The sequence below is a fragment of the Sinocyclocheilus rhinocerous genome, unplaced genomic scaffold, assembly GCF_001515625.1.
Source record: "Sinocyclocheilus rhinocerous isolate Xijiao unplaced genomic scaffold, SAMN03320098_v1.1 scaffold873, whole genome shotgun sequence".
NCBI classification, from domain to species: Eukaryota; Metazoa; Chordata; class Actinopteri; order Cypriniformes; family Cyprinidae; genus Sinocyclocheilus; species Sinocyclocheilus rhinocerous.
Window position 1 is genome coordinate 632,310 of NW_015655580.1, and position 18,518 is coordinate 650,827.

The 18,518-nt window shown below is 37.0% G+C and overlaps 1 protein-coding gene across 1 annotated transcript; it reads left to right on the forward strand.

The window, feature by feature from the left end:
• The first annotated feature begins 9,996 nt into the window (after window positions 1-9,996).
• Window positions 9,997-12,293, forward strand: LOC107718661 (cholesterol 25-hydroxylase-like protein). The gene is made up of 2 exons (XM_016525853.1): window positions 9,997-10,432; window positions 11,915-12,293. Exons 1-2 carry the CDS (start codon window positions 10,005-10,007, stop codon window positions 12,291-12,293), a joined length of 807 nt encoding a protein of 268 aa, XP_016381339.1. The 5' UTR covers window positions 9,997-10,004.
• Window positions 12,294-18,518: the final 6,225 nt, after the last annotated feature.

Here is an 18,518-nt window from a genome sequence, read left to right on the forward strand (position 1 = left end):
GGTGTTTCTGGTCAAAAATGACTGGCTTACACAAAACTAAAAATGACTAGCCTACACAAAAATGCTCATGAATTATGCTATATTATTACCAAATATTGGATTCACACAGGGTTTGTATTTCTTTTTGGAACTTACTGGTTGTAGGCCTCATTGATCTGAGCTTATGCACTATATTAATTTTTTATGCAAAAAAGAGAAGGAAGTAGAGCAACAGTTGCCATCTTCTTTTATCCCTTCCTTGACCATGTGACTAAAAACCTAATCTGAGACATTCAACCTGACCAATCAACAACTTTCCCCACTGTACTAAAAGTTGTGACAATTAGAAGATCCTCCAATATACACATCTTGGCCTATATAGGCTATCATCACTATCAGCACCTCTGTGTCCTTAGGAATTCCAAATGGCCCTTTTGTTAAAAGGGGTCCTATTATGCTCTTTTACAAAGTCTTGATTTTGTTTTGGGGGTGTACTAGAGCATGCAATTTAAACCCGGATGATTGTAACAACTCTAAGTTTGTCTGCCTTGGGAAAGCTAGCGTGTCTCCGACATAGTGATAACACTCATAATAGGACCCCTTTAAGGAATTCTTATCTTATCTAAACAAATATCTTTATTGATTTTTAAACCTACAAGTTGATGAACCATTTGGATTTGTTTGGATTTGCAAATTGTTTATATGGTATGGTACAAGATATAATAATAAGCCGTATTTTGTTTTCCTGTAAAAGTCCACCTATTTTATGTCCACAGAATTGTCATGCAGCATGAAAAACAGCAGGTATCATTGATTTATAGGTGTCTGGAGAGCAATGGCATGGTTACTGTGATGTGAATGGCACTTTTGTTCATTATTCAGAGATGCCAGCAGATGCCATGGAGTTCTTAGTACATGTATTTGAGGTATACATGTGTGCCTTTGTTCAGGCAGTGCTGGGCATTAAGAGTTAAACAGTCCCACTACCACATGTGCAAGTTTTATTGCCTGTTTGTAATAATTTGTGCTCGTGTTTGTTCTGCACTAGTTTCTTCTGCCACCCTGGAGAGAAATGAAAATCACCTCAGATAAAGCAGATCAGTATAGTTAGATGTACTGTACAATATGAATTGACATTATAATTTCATCCCCTACACATTTGGCGTTGTCATCAGCTAAAATGCACGCAGGTTAATTTACTTCCTGAACAAGTTCGCAGTACTCCAGTGCACTCCCAGGTCAGAATGACAGCTTTCACTTTACCAGTTTTTCATGCGAACTGGGTCTGTTTTGAGCGAAATTGTCAGTGTAAAAGCACCCTCACTTTGTTTGTTTTTTATGCAGACCAATTGCTGTTATCTAATCTGCCAAACTTTTCAAGATTTTTTATTACATTGAACTACGTTATTAGTTAATGGTTAGTTTATTAATGAAGTGAAAAATAATTCCCAAGAACTAAACATTATTAGTTCCAGTAGATCCGTGGCTGTATGCTGTTATTGATGGATTGTAATAGTGTGTTTTCTTTGGAAACCAGTAGCCCTTATCTGCCAATGAGTAATGGATTAATTGTTATGAACATTTTCAGGTGGCAAAATATTGTTTTCTCAAACACCTAAACCAGATGATCTGATACTTCTAGAAAACCTTATGGTGTTGTTTACAATGCCCAACTTATGTAGCTGTCCATGATGGTGGTACGTCTATGATATTTTGTGCAGTATTCACCTCTTGCTGAAAAGTGCTGTCAGCCACTGAAGAACACCGATGATGATGTAATGATCCACCCAGATTGGCCCAAAGACGGAATCAAATTGGTGGGCAAAGGTATAATGCGTGTAGGTCTTTTACTTGCGCTTCTGCAAAGTTCACTTAATTTATCAGGATTTAGTTTCAATTTTAGTTTAGCCCGTGTTCATCTGACTCCAATTTCAAGTGATCATTAGGCAGTATTTCTAATTAAAAGCTGATCACAAATGTGGATTATGTATTAATTTAGATGTCTGATTATTCTGGAAATCCCATACTTTCAATTATTCGTTCATTAAAGGCAGAGTAAGTGATTTCTGGTAGCCAATGTTGGTATTTGAAATCACCAAAACAAACACCGAAAAAAGTGTTCTAAAGTGTTTTTGAAAAATCACTTACTCTGCCTTTAACAACCTGGTATCCCCCATGGTCCATTCATTGGTACTTCGGTATGATCTATCCTGTATGCAGATTTGCCGAAACACCAGACTGCACTTTAATCTACTAGGAATAATGATTTCAGAAGAGATCAGAATAAATCAAATATAACAATTATTTATTATTAGTCGGGTAAAAATGTATCATGCCAATTACATAATTAAACAATTAGAAGCCAGTTCAGAATTAAATTCAGTTCCAATTGAGATAAATACATAACATCAACTGCTCAAAGATGAATTTAAGAGATGCATACCTGACAGCAGAGAGACACACAGCAGCATGGAGAGCTCTAGTGCAGAGACTCAAATGTATTGTCTGGGGGTTATCTGGTTACAGAATCCCAAAGTAGTGTTTTGCCACTTCACTTATATGTAAGCGTACTCCTGCAGCTCTGGTCTTCATTCTTGGCGATTTTAATCATTGCAGACTGGACCTTTCACTAGGGTATGAACAGTATGTGATACCCGAGGAAATAAGATTTTAGATAAATGTTACAGGAATGTGAAGGATGCATATGTGGCCAAGCCTAAACCCCCCTTGTTGAACTGCGATCTTACGATTCACTTGATTACTACTTATAGAACACTTTTAAAACGGATAAAGCCACAGACAAAGACTGTTTCGGTTTGGTCCAATGACAGTATTGGAATTTTAAATGGCTGCTTTGCTTGCACGGACTGGGAACCGTTTCATGAAATGGATGTTGAGGATGCCACAGAGGCAATAACAGATTACATCAACTTATTAGGAAACTGTATTTCCTAATAACAAAAGTTATATAACAAAGGAAATTAAGGAGTGTTTAAATAGGAAGAACTTAGCTTTTATCAACCAAGATAAAATGGAATTAAAACTAGTTCAAAAGGAATTAAATATTTTGTTGAAGGAGGCTAGGAACAAACATAGAGACATTATAGAACAAAATTTGAACTCTGGGGATTCCAGGAAATTATGGGACACTATGAAAGTAGTAACTAAAATGGAACCCCTCCGGAAAAGGCTTATAACTAGTACTGATCAGCAAAGAGCTAATGATCTGAATTATTTTTTTCTTAGGTTTGAGTCATCATTAGAGGAAATGGCTGATTATATGTAATTCAGATCAGAGACTAGAGGTTGCCACACACATCCCAGACAGCAGCATAGTGTTGGCCCAGATCCGGCCCACATCTGGTCCGCATTGATTTCACGTTTAGTTTGTTCTATATTTAAAGGTATATGTACCAAAAAATCTACGGGTCTTGATGGAATCTCTACCATCTTGTTAAAAACTTGTGCTAATGAACTTACTCCAGCATTCTGTCCTATTTTTTAGAGATCTTTAGATTTGCATGGTATTCCTTCTTTGTGTGAAAAAAAAAAACTGTAATTACTCCTGTTCCCATGAAAAATTGCCCAGTTGAGAATTGTGATTTTAGACCTGTGGCATTGTTTTGAAAGATTAGCAGTAAATGTTCTAAAAGAGGAGATTAAATTATCGCTTGACCCGCTTCAGTTTGCTTATAAGGCTGGACGGGGGACTGAGGATGGTAAAATAGACATTTAGAGGATACCCAAGCATATGCATGTTTACTTTTTATAGATTTTAATTCGCCATTCAATACACTCCAATGGATTATGATATTAATTGGGAAGCTGATAGAATTAAAAGGGAACCCCTTTTATATTAAATGGTTTTATTCATTTTTAACAAATCATAGACAACAAGTCAGGGTCAATAATTATTTTTCTGAGGTGAAAATTACTAATACGGGGGCACCGCAGGGCTGTGTTAGTTCACCCATTTTGTTTACATTATATACTGATGAATGTGTCTCAGGTTAGGATAATAATTTTTTTATTAAATTCTCGGATGATACAGCAATATTGAGTTTATTGCACAGGAATACTACTCCTTCACAGTACTTTTCAGAAGTAGATAGATTTGTAGGATGGCGTGATGATAATTCTTTGATTTGAAAGTGACGTGACATGTGGCCAAGTATGGTGACCCATACTTGGAATTAGTGCTCTGCAAATGTAAATGTAATTTTAAATGTAAATGTTCTGTAATAATACATGGAAAGTTTATTGAACAGGTTTCATCGCACAAATACTTGGGTGTTTATATGAACAATTCTTTATGTTGGTCTTCTCCCATCAACAGTCTGTGTTCTAGACTGCAGCAGAGGTTATATTTTTTTGTGAGGGTTAAAAGTATTTGGGGTAAATCAGAGGATTTGATTTCTGTTTTATTAGTCTGTTTTTGAGAGTTTGATAAGATATGGTATTACAGCATGGTATGGAAATCTGACTGTCCAATCAAAATCGAAACTTGCTCGACTTGTACATACTGCTTTAAAAATTGTAGGTTGGGAAGCGAAACGACATATTCATGATATAATATATTAATAATATATTAATTTTAATATGTTACCCTCAGGGAGATGATTGAGGATTTTGATATAAATCAAATCGCTACAAAAATTATTTTGTGCCAACTTTAAAACAACATGTTTTGTATTTACAGTGGTGGCCAAATTTAAAAAATGCGTCCCGGGCCCCCTCTCCCTCACCGGGCCCTTGGAATCGTCCTAACCCTCCTATATCATCCTAATCGTCCTATAGTTCAAGAACCAACTTCATAATATATTAATCAAAATGTGCCTCTGGCACCAAACCAGAGTTTAATGAGTATTTTGTAAATATTGGGTACAATTTAGCAAAAGAGATTGTGGAGCAGAGAACTGGGGATAGGATAGATTAAATGAATATTTCCAGTAATGATTACTCAATGTTTAATAGGGGAGTTGACGAAAAGGAAATACTTGACATTGTTAATAATTGTAAGAACAAATATTCTACTGATTGTAATGATATTGACATATCGTTAATACAAAATATTATAGAATATATAGTAAAACCACTTACACACATTTGTAATCAGTCCTTTTTAACAGGCATATTCCCAAGTAATATGAAAACAGCTAAAGTTATTCCTATTTTTAAAAGTGGAGATAGGCATCTTTTTTCCAACTATAGACCAATTTCTCTTCTTTCCCAGTTCTCACAAATTCTAGAGAAAATATTTGTGCGCAGGCTTGATAATTTTATAGACAAACACAAATTATTGAGTGATCATCAGTATGGCTTTATAACAAACAGGTCGACCTTTCTTTGAGAGATTTCTTCTTCAATGGATAATAATGAATATACTGTGGGGGTGTTCCTATATTTAAAAAAAGCTTTTGACACTATTGATTATGGCTTATTAATGATGAAACTGGAGAGATATGGTATAAGAGGAAAAGCCTTTGTTTGGATAAAAAGTTACCTCGATGACAGATATCAGTTTGTACAAATAAATAATGTTAAATCAGATTTAATGAAAGTTACTTGTGGTGTTCCGCAAGGTTCGGTGCTAGGCCCCAAATTGTTTGTACTGTACATAAATGATATTTGTAAAGTGTCTAAAGTATTAAAAATGGTTTTGTTTGCTGATGATACAAATTTATATTGTTCGGGGAAAAATTTGGAACAGCTTCTGAATACAGTGGAAATCGAACTCATGGTTTTCAAAAAATGGTTTGATGATAACAGACTTTCACTGAGTTTAAGTAAAACAAAGTTTATAATATTTAGTAATCGACAAAGTAACAACAAAATTAAATTAAGGATTAACAATGAGGAAATAGAAATAAATAAATAAATTTTTGGGTGTTATAATTGATCATAAATTATGTTGGAAACCACATATTAACCATGTAAAAACAAAAATGTCCAAATCCATTGCAATATTAAATAGAATAAAACATATTTTGAATGAAAAAACTTTATATATATTGTATTGTGCGCTCATAGTTCCATACATTACTTATTGTGTGGAGGTGTGGGGTCATACATATAAAACCAATATAAATTCAATATATATGTTACAAAAGAAAGCTATTAGGATTGTTAAAAGTGTTGATTGTTACGACCCAACAAACAAATTGTTTATTAATTTAGATTTAGTTGATTTATATACATCACAGAAAATGTACACATTTTATAATAATTTACTTCCAAATTGTATTCAGAGGCTGTTCAAAATAAGAGAAAGTCAGTATAATCTAAGAGGATTGTATATGTTTTAAAAAGTAAGGGCAAGAACTAATGCAAAAAGTAGGTGTTTGTCTTTCAAAGGGGTAAATCTATGGAATAAATGTGATAAGGAATTAAAATTATGTAATTCACTATGCAAATTAAAAAAATGTATAAAAGTAAGGTGATAAATAATTATATGACTCAGTATCAATAATTGTTTGTGTATTGTTAAAATATTGAAGTAATAGCTGGATTGCGTATTTTTTTATGTTTGTTTTGAATTATGTATGTACATTTTGGGAAATGTTTATGTAACACTGTTTATCTTGTATTATCTAACTTAGTGAAAAGTGTCACTCATCAGTTAACTATGTATAAAGGGTAGGCATAATAAGCAAGGCTTCGGCCTACACCTTTTTCGGTAATTATGTTTATTTATTTATTTTTGTGAAAAGTTGTCTGTGAGGACCGAAATAAAATTATTGATTGATTATAAACCCAAAACCAGGTAAGCCTGGAATAGAATATTACAAAATAAATCAAATATTAGATAACATTAAAAAAAGACAAATTAATTACTTTGGAATTCACTACATGTGTCCTAGGAAATGAGTCATTTCTCTTAACATGTGGTCAGTAATGAATTGGAAGCAGATAGTGGACGTTTGAGTTAGCAATCCATTCTCCCTGTTATTTTCACACGTATACCAAGATAAACGAATGACTTCCAAAGCAGACTTGGACAGCACTACCTGACCAAAAGAAAAAAAAAACAACAACAGCAAGTCAATCGTTGTGCTTAGCATGTTTAATAAATGAAAAAAGCTTATTGAGCTCAATTTTTCAGAAATATAATACCCCTATCACTGCTATGCAAACGATACCCAATTTTATTTGCCAATAAACTTAGATAGTAAAGGCGCTGTAACCAGTGTGCTGAACTGCTTTGATGAAATTAATACCTTGATGGCTAGTAACTTCTTGCAGCTAAATGATTCCAATCCCAAAGTGCTGATCCTATAGGCTTTGTCTCAGATTTTCAAATTCAGTTAGGTTCCCACTTATCTAATGTTCAGACCTCAGAGTCTTGTTTGACATTTATTATTTGAAGAGCAAATTAGTGCTGTCAGGAGCAGCTTTTTACATCTCAGGGCTATCACTAAATTGAAGTCGTTTTTTTCAAGGAATGACATGGAAATAGTGATTCATGAATCATGTCCTTAATAGATCAAGGCTTGACTGTTGTAATGTGCTTTATGTCGATTTACCTCAATTATCTCTACAGCTGGAGCAGAATGCTGCTGCCAGATTCTAAACAGTGACCAAAAAAAGAGAGTACATTACTCTGGTTCTTGCCTCTCATCATTGGTTGCCTGTGAAGTTTCGTATTGATTTTAAGATTCTGTTGTTTGTATTGAGGCCTTGGTTGGGCTTGCCCCTCAATAATCTTTTGACCCCCTACTCCCCATTGAGACAGCTGAGATTCGTTTGTGGTTGTTTTGGCCCCAAGTTTGTGGAACAGTCTCCCATTTCATGTTAGGTCTGCCCCTTTTTTGTCTGGTTTTAAATCAGTACTTAAAACATTATTATTCTTTATCATTATTGTCTGGGATGTTGAATTTTATCATCAATGATTGATTCTTGTTTTTATTTGTCTGTCTATTCAGTTCTTTAAAACAGCATGTTTTAATGTGATTAAAAAATGTGATTAAAAAAATAAAGGAAACCAAATAGAATTGAATAGTTCAAGAACCAACTTCATAATACATTCATCAAAATGTGCCTCTGAGATCACTGAGTGAATGAGAGGCATCAAATCCAAAACCAGGTAAGCCTGGAATAGAATATTACAAAATGAATCAAATATTAGATACTATTTTTTTTAAATCATTATATTGGAAGTCAGTACTGTGTTCTGGGAAATGAGTCATTTTTCTCTCTCAGTGTGTGGGTGAGTAATGAATTGGAAGCACTCGGATAGAGGACGTTCGAATTAGTGATCCATTCTTCCTGTTATTTTCACAAATATACCAATACAAACTAATGACTGCCAAAGCAGTCTTGGACTGCACCTGGCGTATAAAAACAAAACAAAAAACAAGCTGTGTGCTTAGCATGTTTTGTAAATGAAAAGCTAATATAGTGAGGCATTTATGCTCCTTCTCTGCTGAAGTGAGAGCCTTGCCTTCTACAAAAATAAAGAACTGACAATTTGAAAGATATTTAAATTTGGCATCTGATCTCTGTTGCTGGTGGCTTAGTAACAAAGAAGGAGCAAGAGAGTATTATTGTGTTCCCACGGTCACCAGGTCTCAATACAGTATGAGCTCCACACAAAACATATGCAGATGCTGTTAATAAGGAAACTGTCATATGTGGTTGATATTAGTGAAAATGTTTAATTATTTGATGCATTTATTTGAAAAGGTATGACACACATTGTTTCACATACATTTTTAGGATCTCCAGCTACAAACAATAATTAAAGGTATAATGAATACAATATAAATAAAGACAGAGCTGAAGTAAATAATAATTAATTAATTAATTAATTAATTAATAAAGTATGAAAAATCATTAAACGATGCATATTCTACCAGTGTTTTCTAAGACCAGAAACAGGACAGTTTATCCAAAAATTACAAGTTTGGTTATCATTTACTTACCCTCATTTCGTCCAAACCTGTATGAATTTCATTCTTCTGTGCAACACAAACAAATATATTCTGAACTGTTTTAGCTGCCATTGACTTCCGTATGAACTAAACACTGAGGCATTACTCAAAACTATTACATTTCTCAAAAGCTGTTACGTTCCGCAGAAGAAAGAAAGTCATACAGTTTTGGAATGACATGAGGATGATAACGTTTTCATTTTGGGCTTTATCCTTTAACATTTGGTAACTTTATAATCAGCTTTCATTGAATTAAAAGCAGACAGTGTGACTGTTTAAATGGTTTCCCCAAAGTGATAATGTTTTATATAACAGTTCATTATTTACTTAATAATCACTGTAATTTAATATTGAGTAATTTACATTTTAGACACAATATTCCCTGTTACTTTGTGTAGGCCTACATAATGTTATTAAGCACATTAATTAAGTGGCATCATTTCGCTAGAAGATCAAGATCCAATGCTGCTCATATTAAAGGCAGGGTATGTGATATTTCAAAAACACTTTAGAAAACTGATTCGGGCCGAATAGCAAAACAAACTTGTAGCCAATCAGCAATAAGGGGCGTGTCTACTCGTGATGTGGAGGAGAGAGCTTTCAGTGCATGGGACGGACATTAGCCGAGCTGAGTGACAGAAAGATAGAGATGGCGGATAAAAAACAAAAGAGGAAAACGTCTGCGGAACGATAAGGCAAGAAGTAGGACCCGTGTAAATATCGGATCAGCTTTCCAGCGCTGGAGAGAACTCAAGGAGCTTTGTTTCACAGAACTAATCGTTGCCTGGGTTGCGTATGTATGTGTGGGGCGGAGCTATCAAAATAGGGGCAAGACCCTTTTGGGGTAGGGGCATGTTTGTTTTGGTGATTTCAAATATCAACATTGGCTACCAGAAATCGCTTACTCTGCCTTTAAGTTGGTGTGGGAGGAGAGCAGTTTTCACCGTTGTGGCTCGAGTTCACATTCCCGCAGCTTGTACTTTAGCTGCGTCAGAATGAAAGTAATATTCACACCGTTTGCACCAAAATCTGGAGGACATCATCGCTGCTGCAGCTTTATTAGCGGTTATGCAGAAACAACAATAGTCCACAAGGATGATTGTTCTCTTCTTACTGATTTTCGGAGGCGATGCACTTCTTCAGTGGATTTGGGACTTCATATATGCGGAACATCATGTGCTCCTCATGTCACCCCACATAAGCGTGTGCGCAGCTTTTAGCACTCATCTCATCTTCTCTGCTCCCTTCATGCTTCTGGATGTGTTCAGTCCATACGTGGGATGGCTCCATAAGTACAGGATATGCCGTGAAGTCGTTGGCTTGCATCAGTGGTTTCGATGTGCTACTCGAATTTTATGGAAATACGTGGTTGGCGTTTTACCGTTAACTGCGCTGTTTCTGTCGGTACGGCGCACGCATTTCCCGGAGAGAGCACCGTCTTGTTTCCATGCCTTCAGGGAATGTGTATCGTGCATGCTCATATTCGATACGCTCTTCTTCTTTTGTCATTACACCATTCACAAGTAAGCATCACACATCTCACATGTCAGAATGTGGAGCTTCCAACATTACACGTGTGGAGCTTTGAAACTTTGAATGACAAAGTTTTAAATCTTATAATCATTTATTGTCATTTTTAACATGTTTTATTAAATTAAACGCTAATCTACACTGGTAGGCTATTGGAACCGGCTGGCATTCTCAAGAATATCCGAATAAACACAAATTATTTATTTTCAAAAAGTGTTTAGTCTGTCTTCATAGGACAAATTTGAACAGATACAGACTTTTAGCTTGGCCTTTAGGCTACAGCTTTGAAAAATACATATTTTTGTATGTATATGAATCAAATTTGACGTTTCACATTTTGTAAAAAATAAAATAAAAATGTAGTTTTCGCCTGAAGACACACATAAGTGGGTATAGTTTATGAGAAAAAAAGATTGGGTTCGAGCACAGTTAATGCTTTTCATATTGCTTTAATGTGTTCTTAGCTTAGTGGGCTTATTAAGAACAACAGGGTCATTAGCGCATCCTTAAAAGCCCTATGGCCCTATTTGAAAAAACAAACAAACAAAAAAACAAAGATACTTATGGATATTTTTACATTATAATTATATAGGATTATTAAATTAATAATTAAAATGTAATTATAATGTAATAAATGTAATTGCCTAATTTTAATTTAATGTATTATTTCAATATAATAATATTGCTTTTATATAACCTAATAATAATAATAATTTCACCAGATTTTAGAAAAATAGCTATGGTGGAAAATAACTCAAAAATGAAACCTTTAACACCAGATGAAAATGAAACATGACAAACAAATGCTATGAAATTGCTATGAAACAAATAAATAATCTCATGTTTTCTGTTCTGTAAGGCTTATATTGTCATAAATATGTGAGATATTATGAAATGCCAAAAGTGATTTAAATGAACCAGGAGCAGAGAATCTTTGGTGAAAATTGTCCCAGAGAGTTTTAATGTTTCTTTTCGGTCAAATTGCAGATCGTATGGAAATTCCAAAAGCTGACCTGAAAATGAGATACCGAATCTACTCACCTGCTAGTGTAGTTCAATGTGTAGTTGTGTAGTGTCTAGTATAGTTTATATAGGTTTCAGAGTAGACAAGACACGTAAAGCATGGATCTGGCCAGATTACAAACGCCATCGCCATGAGCAAAAAAATCTCTGTATATGCTAGAAGCATGTGCATTAGCAGTGCCATGACTCCAACTACTTTATAAATTTAGATTCACAAATATAAGGAACACACCACAAAATTTTCATATAGAAAAAACACACATCCATTCCTCTTTCATAATCTGTTGATGTCATTATCACATCTCACTCTTGTTGTCTCCACTTGTAACTTTAGCAAGGCCCATATTTATGCATCATTTATGTATCTATTTATATTAAATATTTGAATTCATATTTATATTATATATAATATTATTATATATAACTACATCAAATGTCTGTATTTTTCCCAGAACTCCCTGGCTGTACCACAACGTCCACCACATTCACCATCAGAACAGGGACACTTTTGCTCTGGCAGCTCAAGACTCCAGTATTTCTGAACTGCTGTCTCTACAAACCCTTGCATTTATAAGTGCCATGCTTGTGGGCTGCCACCCTTTTAGTGAAATCCTTTTCCATCTGGTTAACACCTGGTTGGCTGTGGAGGATCACTGTGGATATGACTTTCCTTGGTCCCTGCATCGGTTGTTGCCGTGCTTTGGCGGGGCACCGTACCACCTGGCCCACCATCAGCACTTTAAAGGGAACTTCGCCCCTTACTTCAGACACTGGGATTACATCTTTGGGACCTCATTGCCCATTTCAGTAAATGAGAGAGGCCATAGATAGGGTGAATCCAGGTCAATTGGGCCATTACAGGACTGTGAGAATGAGACTATTAAAAGTGTCCCATTGTATCTGGTTTCACCCTATATTAATTGACATATAATAACCCAGTTTTTGCAAAGATTTTCAAAATTTCTTACTGGATTAATCCCAGTTTACCCAGCCTGGGAACATCAGGTTAATTCTGTTTATAATAATCAGATAGCTTGGATTCTTGGTCTGATTTTGTACTCAGCCTAAACTGTGTAGAAATCTTATGTACATTTTGAATACATTTGCATTACAACTTTTTCATGTTGTATATTTATCAAGTGTTTTTAGTTGTTTTGTTAAGGTTTGATAACATCAAACAGGTCTCTTTTACAAATGTTTCTGTATACAAATATAATTATTGCAGCTGGAAAATTTCTATTTTATTTTTAAACTTTTTAAATGTTTTATCTTATAGTCTGAGACAGTAAAACATTTTTCTGCCTTACATGGGTGGATTTTGGTATGGTATGTATTTCAAAAGCGCAAGGATGTTTTTTTTTATGTTTCTGAAAAAAGTCTCGTATGCTCACCAAGGCAATGTGCATTTACAATAAAAACAGTAATATTGTGAAATATTATTACAAATTAAAATAACTGTGGATGCTTTCTATAATAATGACACTCTTAGTCCTGAAGTACTAAAATGCTACAAAACTCTGCCAGTGTATCCAGCTTGAAATTCAATCAAATTCTGTTTCTGCACTCAAATCGAAAACATGGCATGGCAGTGAAGTTGGAGACAGATCAGTGGTAGTTTGCACTTAAAAGCTTTGGCTGAGCTGATCATGTCAGTCATTTGAACACTGATGTGACTCAACAGGGCTAAAACCACCAGTTTTACACTGATTTATTTCCCTAAAATATGCCTAATGGTTTGAGAAACGCTTTAATTTTAAGTTATGAGCCTGAGTCACTGCTGTGCATGTGCGCTTTTGTAGCCCAAACTTAACTTCCAGTAGACTTCCGCAAATAATCAATGACAACAAGTCCTTCTAGAGTAGATTATTTCTGATAACAACCAAAATATGTTTGTGACGTAAATCAGACGGGTTTATTGAAAATGCAAATTAATTCTCTGCCAGCAGGAGGTGCTTTTGGAGCGGCAGAGATAGAGGTTTCCCTCGTAAAGGATGTACACAAAGCAGAGCTCCACTCACAAACGCTGCTTTATCAGGCATTACAGGCAAGACGAAATGAAAATGACATCGAAAATGTTCTGAAGACAGTCGTTTCCTTCAGAGATGCAGTGATATAAAAACACCCGCGCTGCGTTTCGATTTTGAAATGTGCAGTGCTCATATTTTTTCAACGAAGTCAAAGCCTTTTAGAAAATCTATTTGTGGCGGTCAGTTTTGATATTGTGGCGGGTCGCCACAAATAAATCAATGTATGGGAAACATTGCATCCCACAGCACAACAACCTGAGCCTAACTTCAGTCAACTTTAACTGCGTTTGTAGTCGGCACCACTAGCCAGACCGATAAACAAACACAGACCATAAGTAAACGTTGGGCCAGGCGCGTGTGCCCGATAAAACCGTCTATATTCTCTCTGTGAATGTATGTGCATGATTGATAAGGGCCAGTGGAGGGAATTTGGCCAGGACACCGGGGTTACACCGCTACTCTTTACAAGAAGTGTCATGGGATTTTTAGTGACCACAGAGAATCAAGACCTCAGTTTAACGTCTCATCCGAAGGATGGTGCTTTTTTACAGTATAGTGTCCCCATCAATATACTGGGGCGTTAGGACCCACACAGACCACAGGGTGAGCACCCCCTGCTGGCCTCACTAACATCTCTTCCAGCAGCAACCTAGTTTTCCCAGGAGGTCTCCCATCCAGGTACTAACCAGGCTCAACCCTGCTTAGCTTCAGTGGGCAACCAGTCTTGGGCTGCAGGGTGATATGGCTGTGGCATAATTGAGATTGAGATTGTGAGTGTGATTGTAATTTAGCATTAGTTAGGGCTGCACGATAAATCGCATGCGATATTTAATGCGCATCTTGTCAGTAAAGCCGTTCTGTAAGTTTGTGATTTCAACCTGTGATGTTTCTTGTTAACTTGACCCACGCCTGATTGACTATGATTTTGGATTCTGATTTCGAACTGTAGCTATTGACTTTGTCATTTCTTGGAAAAGAGTGACCATGACATTATTCACTCTTTCAGTTGTGTTCAGCTATTGTATATATCGTTTGTGAACTTTGTAAACACGTTTTATGCAAGTTAAGGGATGTAGGGGGGTTGACGCCATTTTATTTTGCACATCTTTTCACATAGTTTTTGGTTTAGGGATTCAGGTAAGTTTAAACTGTATTTTTAATCTTTAATTTTGGTTTAGGAAGTGTAGGGGGTTAAAAAAAGATAATTATTTGTTATTTATTGTTAATGCGTTGTTTACATGAAGAGGATGCGTCGTGATAATCTCCATAATGGCGGCGTGCCGCTGCAGACAGGATGAGGAGAAGAAGGATTGTTGAATAAAGTTGTTATCTTTGTTTTCTTTGTGCACAAAAAGTATTCTTGTACTTTTTGCGCACAAAAAGTATTCAACTATTTCATTGATGTCCTTGCTACGTTTGTGAACCTGGGAACATTTCAGTTGCATTGCTGTCTATGCAGGGTCAGAGAGCTCTCAGATTTCATCAAAAATATCTTAATTTGTGTTCTGAAGACGAACGAAGGTCTTACGGGTTTGGAACAATGAGGGTGAGTAATTAATGACTGAATTTTCATTTTTGGGTGAACTTACCCTTTAAGCTCTTGTTATTCAGCATCTGGGCCCGTATGTATAAAACTTCTCAGAAATGCTCTTAAGAATGTTGCTTAAGTCCAACATTCTTAAGTCTACAAATCCTGGCCTGAGTCCAGCTTGGCTCCTCCTGCTCCAAGTCCCTCCTGACTCCTCCCTGGCTCCTCCCTGGCTCCTCCCTCCTTCATCACCTCCCTGGTCTCTGTCTGCCGGCCCCATCCCGGATGTCCGTCCTCCTCCTGAACCGCCTCCCAAGTTCCCACCCGCACCTCCCCATGTAGTTTCTACGGTGCGAGGACGCGCCTTCCGGGAGGGGGAGTAATGTCAGGATTCTGGACTGTCTGTGTCATGGTTTGCCCCTATTTCTGTTCCTGTTTGTCCTTATTTGGTCATGTTCTTGTCCTCGTTTAGTTTGATTATGTTCCATTGATGCCACCTGTGTTTCCCAATTATCCCTTGTATTTAAGTCCATGCTTTTGCGTTCTGTAGTAATTAATGACTGAATTTTCATTTTTGGGTGAACTTACCCTTTAAGCTCTTGTTATTCAGCATCTGGGCCCGTATGTATAAAACTTCTCAGAAATGCTCTTAAGAATGTTGCTTAAGTCCAACATTCTTAAGTCTACAAATCCTGGCCTGAGGCCAGCTTGTATAAAACTTCTCAGAAATGCTCTTAAGAATGTTGCTTAAGTCCAACATTCTTAAGTCTACAAATCCTGGCCTGAGTCCAGCTTGGCTCCTCCTGCTCCAAGTCCCTCCTGACTCCTCCCTGGCTCCTCCCTGGCTCCTCCCTCCTTCATCACCTCCCTGGTCTCTGTCTGCCGGCCCCATCCCGGATGTCCGTCCTCCTCCTGAACCGCCTCCCAAGTTCCCACCCGCACCTCCCCATGTAGTTTCTACGGTGCGAGGACGCGCCTTCCGGGAGGGGGAGTAATGTCAGGATTCTGGACTGTCTGTGTCATGGTTTGCCCCTATTTCTGTTCCTGTTTGTCCTTATTTGGTCATGTTCTTGTCCTCGTTTAGTTTGATTATGTTCCATTGATGCCACCTGTGTTTCCCAATTATCCCTTGTATTTAAGTCCATGCTTTTGCGTTCTGTTTTGGTCGGGTCTACTTGTTTCTACGCGTGTTTGCTCAGCTCCTATTGTGGATTATCCCGTGTTTTCTTCATTAAAGACTGTGAATGCTACTCCGTGTCTCCTACGTTCTTCCCGCAGCGTATCGTGACATATCTAGATTCCCGAGACTCTTCCACCAATCTATATTTATATTTATATAGATCAGTGAACTCGCCATTATGACGTAATCTTGCAACATTTAATGACTGTTTTAGCTACTTTCAATTGAAAGCAGTTGGCTACACTGGTCAGTGTTTTTTTCCCTTCATATTTTTTCATATTTTGATGGTTTAAGTGACACGTGGGGTCATAAAAAAACTCTCCAAACATCAGTTTTGGACACTGTTGTGTTTGGTGGCGTTAGTGCCACAATATGTAAGACCCTGCTTACTGTGTCATCACTGGTGCATTTTTCCAATTTTACAGCCAAAAAAAAAAAAATGTAATTATACTTTAATTTCTGCAGTTAGTGCATTGAATTGTAGAGTGGAAAAAGTTATTAAATTTCTTACTTGGTCAGTTGCAAAAAAAAAAGACTATCATAACGATCAAGTTTGTATCGTTTTATCAACTCCATATCATCATATAACTCCAATATGTCATATCTTCATTGGAAAGTGTGTGTCTCCTCCTCTTTGCTGCCATCTTGTTACTCCTAAATAGGTTAGGAGACCTCTCCAGCTCTCTTAAATAATTTAGAAGCTGAGACCTAGTCTTAACACTTAGGCACCTTTATGAATCACTGTTATTCTTAAGTCTAGGAATAAGAGTAAAATTACGTCATTCTTAGAATTTGACACACTTATCCCCTGGGATAAATCCCTGATATAACAGGAGCTATCACTTGTTGGAATATTTTCCATATTGAGCGCCAAAAATGCTGACCATAATGGCTTTTTCTTTTTAAGTTTCACTCTTCCTGCAGATACTGAGTGCACGGTGCGTGGCTCCACAGACTGCAGCTGTATTCTTGATTTCCCTACAGGACCTTCTTTGCCAAAATCAATCATTCTTTCTGTGACATTCATTGAAGAGATGATGGCAGCGGAGGAGCTTTAGGTTCAAACAAATGCAAACTCCAATATGTCATATCTTCATTGGAAAGTGTGTGTCTCCTCCTCTTTGCTGCCATCTTGTTACTCCTAAATAGGTTAGGAGACCTCTCCAGCTCTCTTAAATAATTTAGAAGCTGAGACCTAGTCTTAACACTTAGGCACCTTTATGAATCACTGTTATTCTTAAGTCTAGGAATAAGAGTAAAATTACGTCATTCTTAGAATTTGACACACTTATCCCCTGGGATAAATCCCTGATATAACAGGAGCTATCACTTGTTGGAATATTTTCCATATTGAGCGCCAAAAATGCTGACCATAATGGCTTTTTCTTTTTAAGTTTCACTCTTCCTGCAGATACTGAGTGCACGGTGCGTGGCTCCACAGACTGCAGCTGTATTCTTGATTTCCCTACAGGACCTTCTTTGCCAAAATCAATCATTCTTTCTGTGACATTCATTGAAGAGATGATGGCAGCGGAGGAGCTTTAGGTTCAAACAAATGCAACTGCTTTATTGAAAATTTAAATAGTGTTTCCTATGCATGATTTCTCCATTGCAGTAGGCTACTAGTCACAGTTTCAGCAGGTGACATTGTTTCTCCAGTTGTCGGCGGCAAGTTACTGTCTTTGAGTGAGTTTATGAATCACTCAGTCACCTGATTCCTTCAAAATAACTGATTCATAAATGAACCAAACAATTTGGAATCTGATTACGTAATCCAGATTACATGTATACTACCCAGCTCTGCTCAAATACAGTATTGTTTCATTCATTCCTGAATGAATATGTGTTTCTGAACGATTCGGTTGGCTGAATTATTTCATTACTTACTCATAAGGAATGTGCTGTAACGGAAGAGGTCTGACACAACAGGTTAGTATATATAAAACTGGTTTATTTGGTCACAGAGAGTACTGGGGTAGGGTCCAGAGGAGGGGATGGTGAATGTATAGTTCGAAGGATATGATGAGTGGGGGAATCCGCGGCTTTGGCTTTACAGGAGATGGTGTGTAGGCAGGAGAGAAATCCGTTGCAATCCTCCGCCGAACCAAAGTAGGGCGCCGGTCGGGCCATGGGACTGGCGCTGATGTTAGGCGAAGAAGTGCTGGTTGGGATGGATGAGGTGATGGGTGGTGATGGCAGCGGTGCCGGTGGAGTGTATAGCACTCGCCATAGGGAGTCTACGAGCTCCTGGAATGGATCGAGGTGACTCATCTGTGCCGTCGGTGTTGGTCCGGTCTTCTGTAACGGAAGAGGTCTGACAC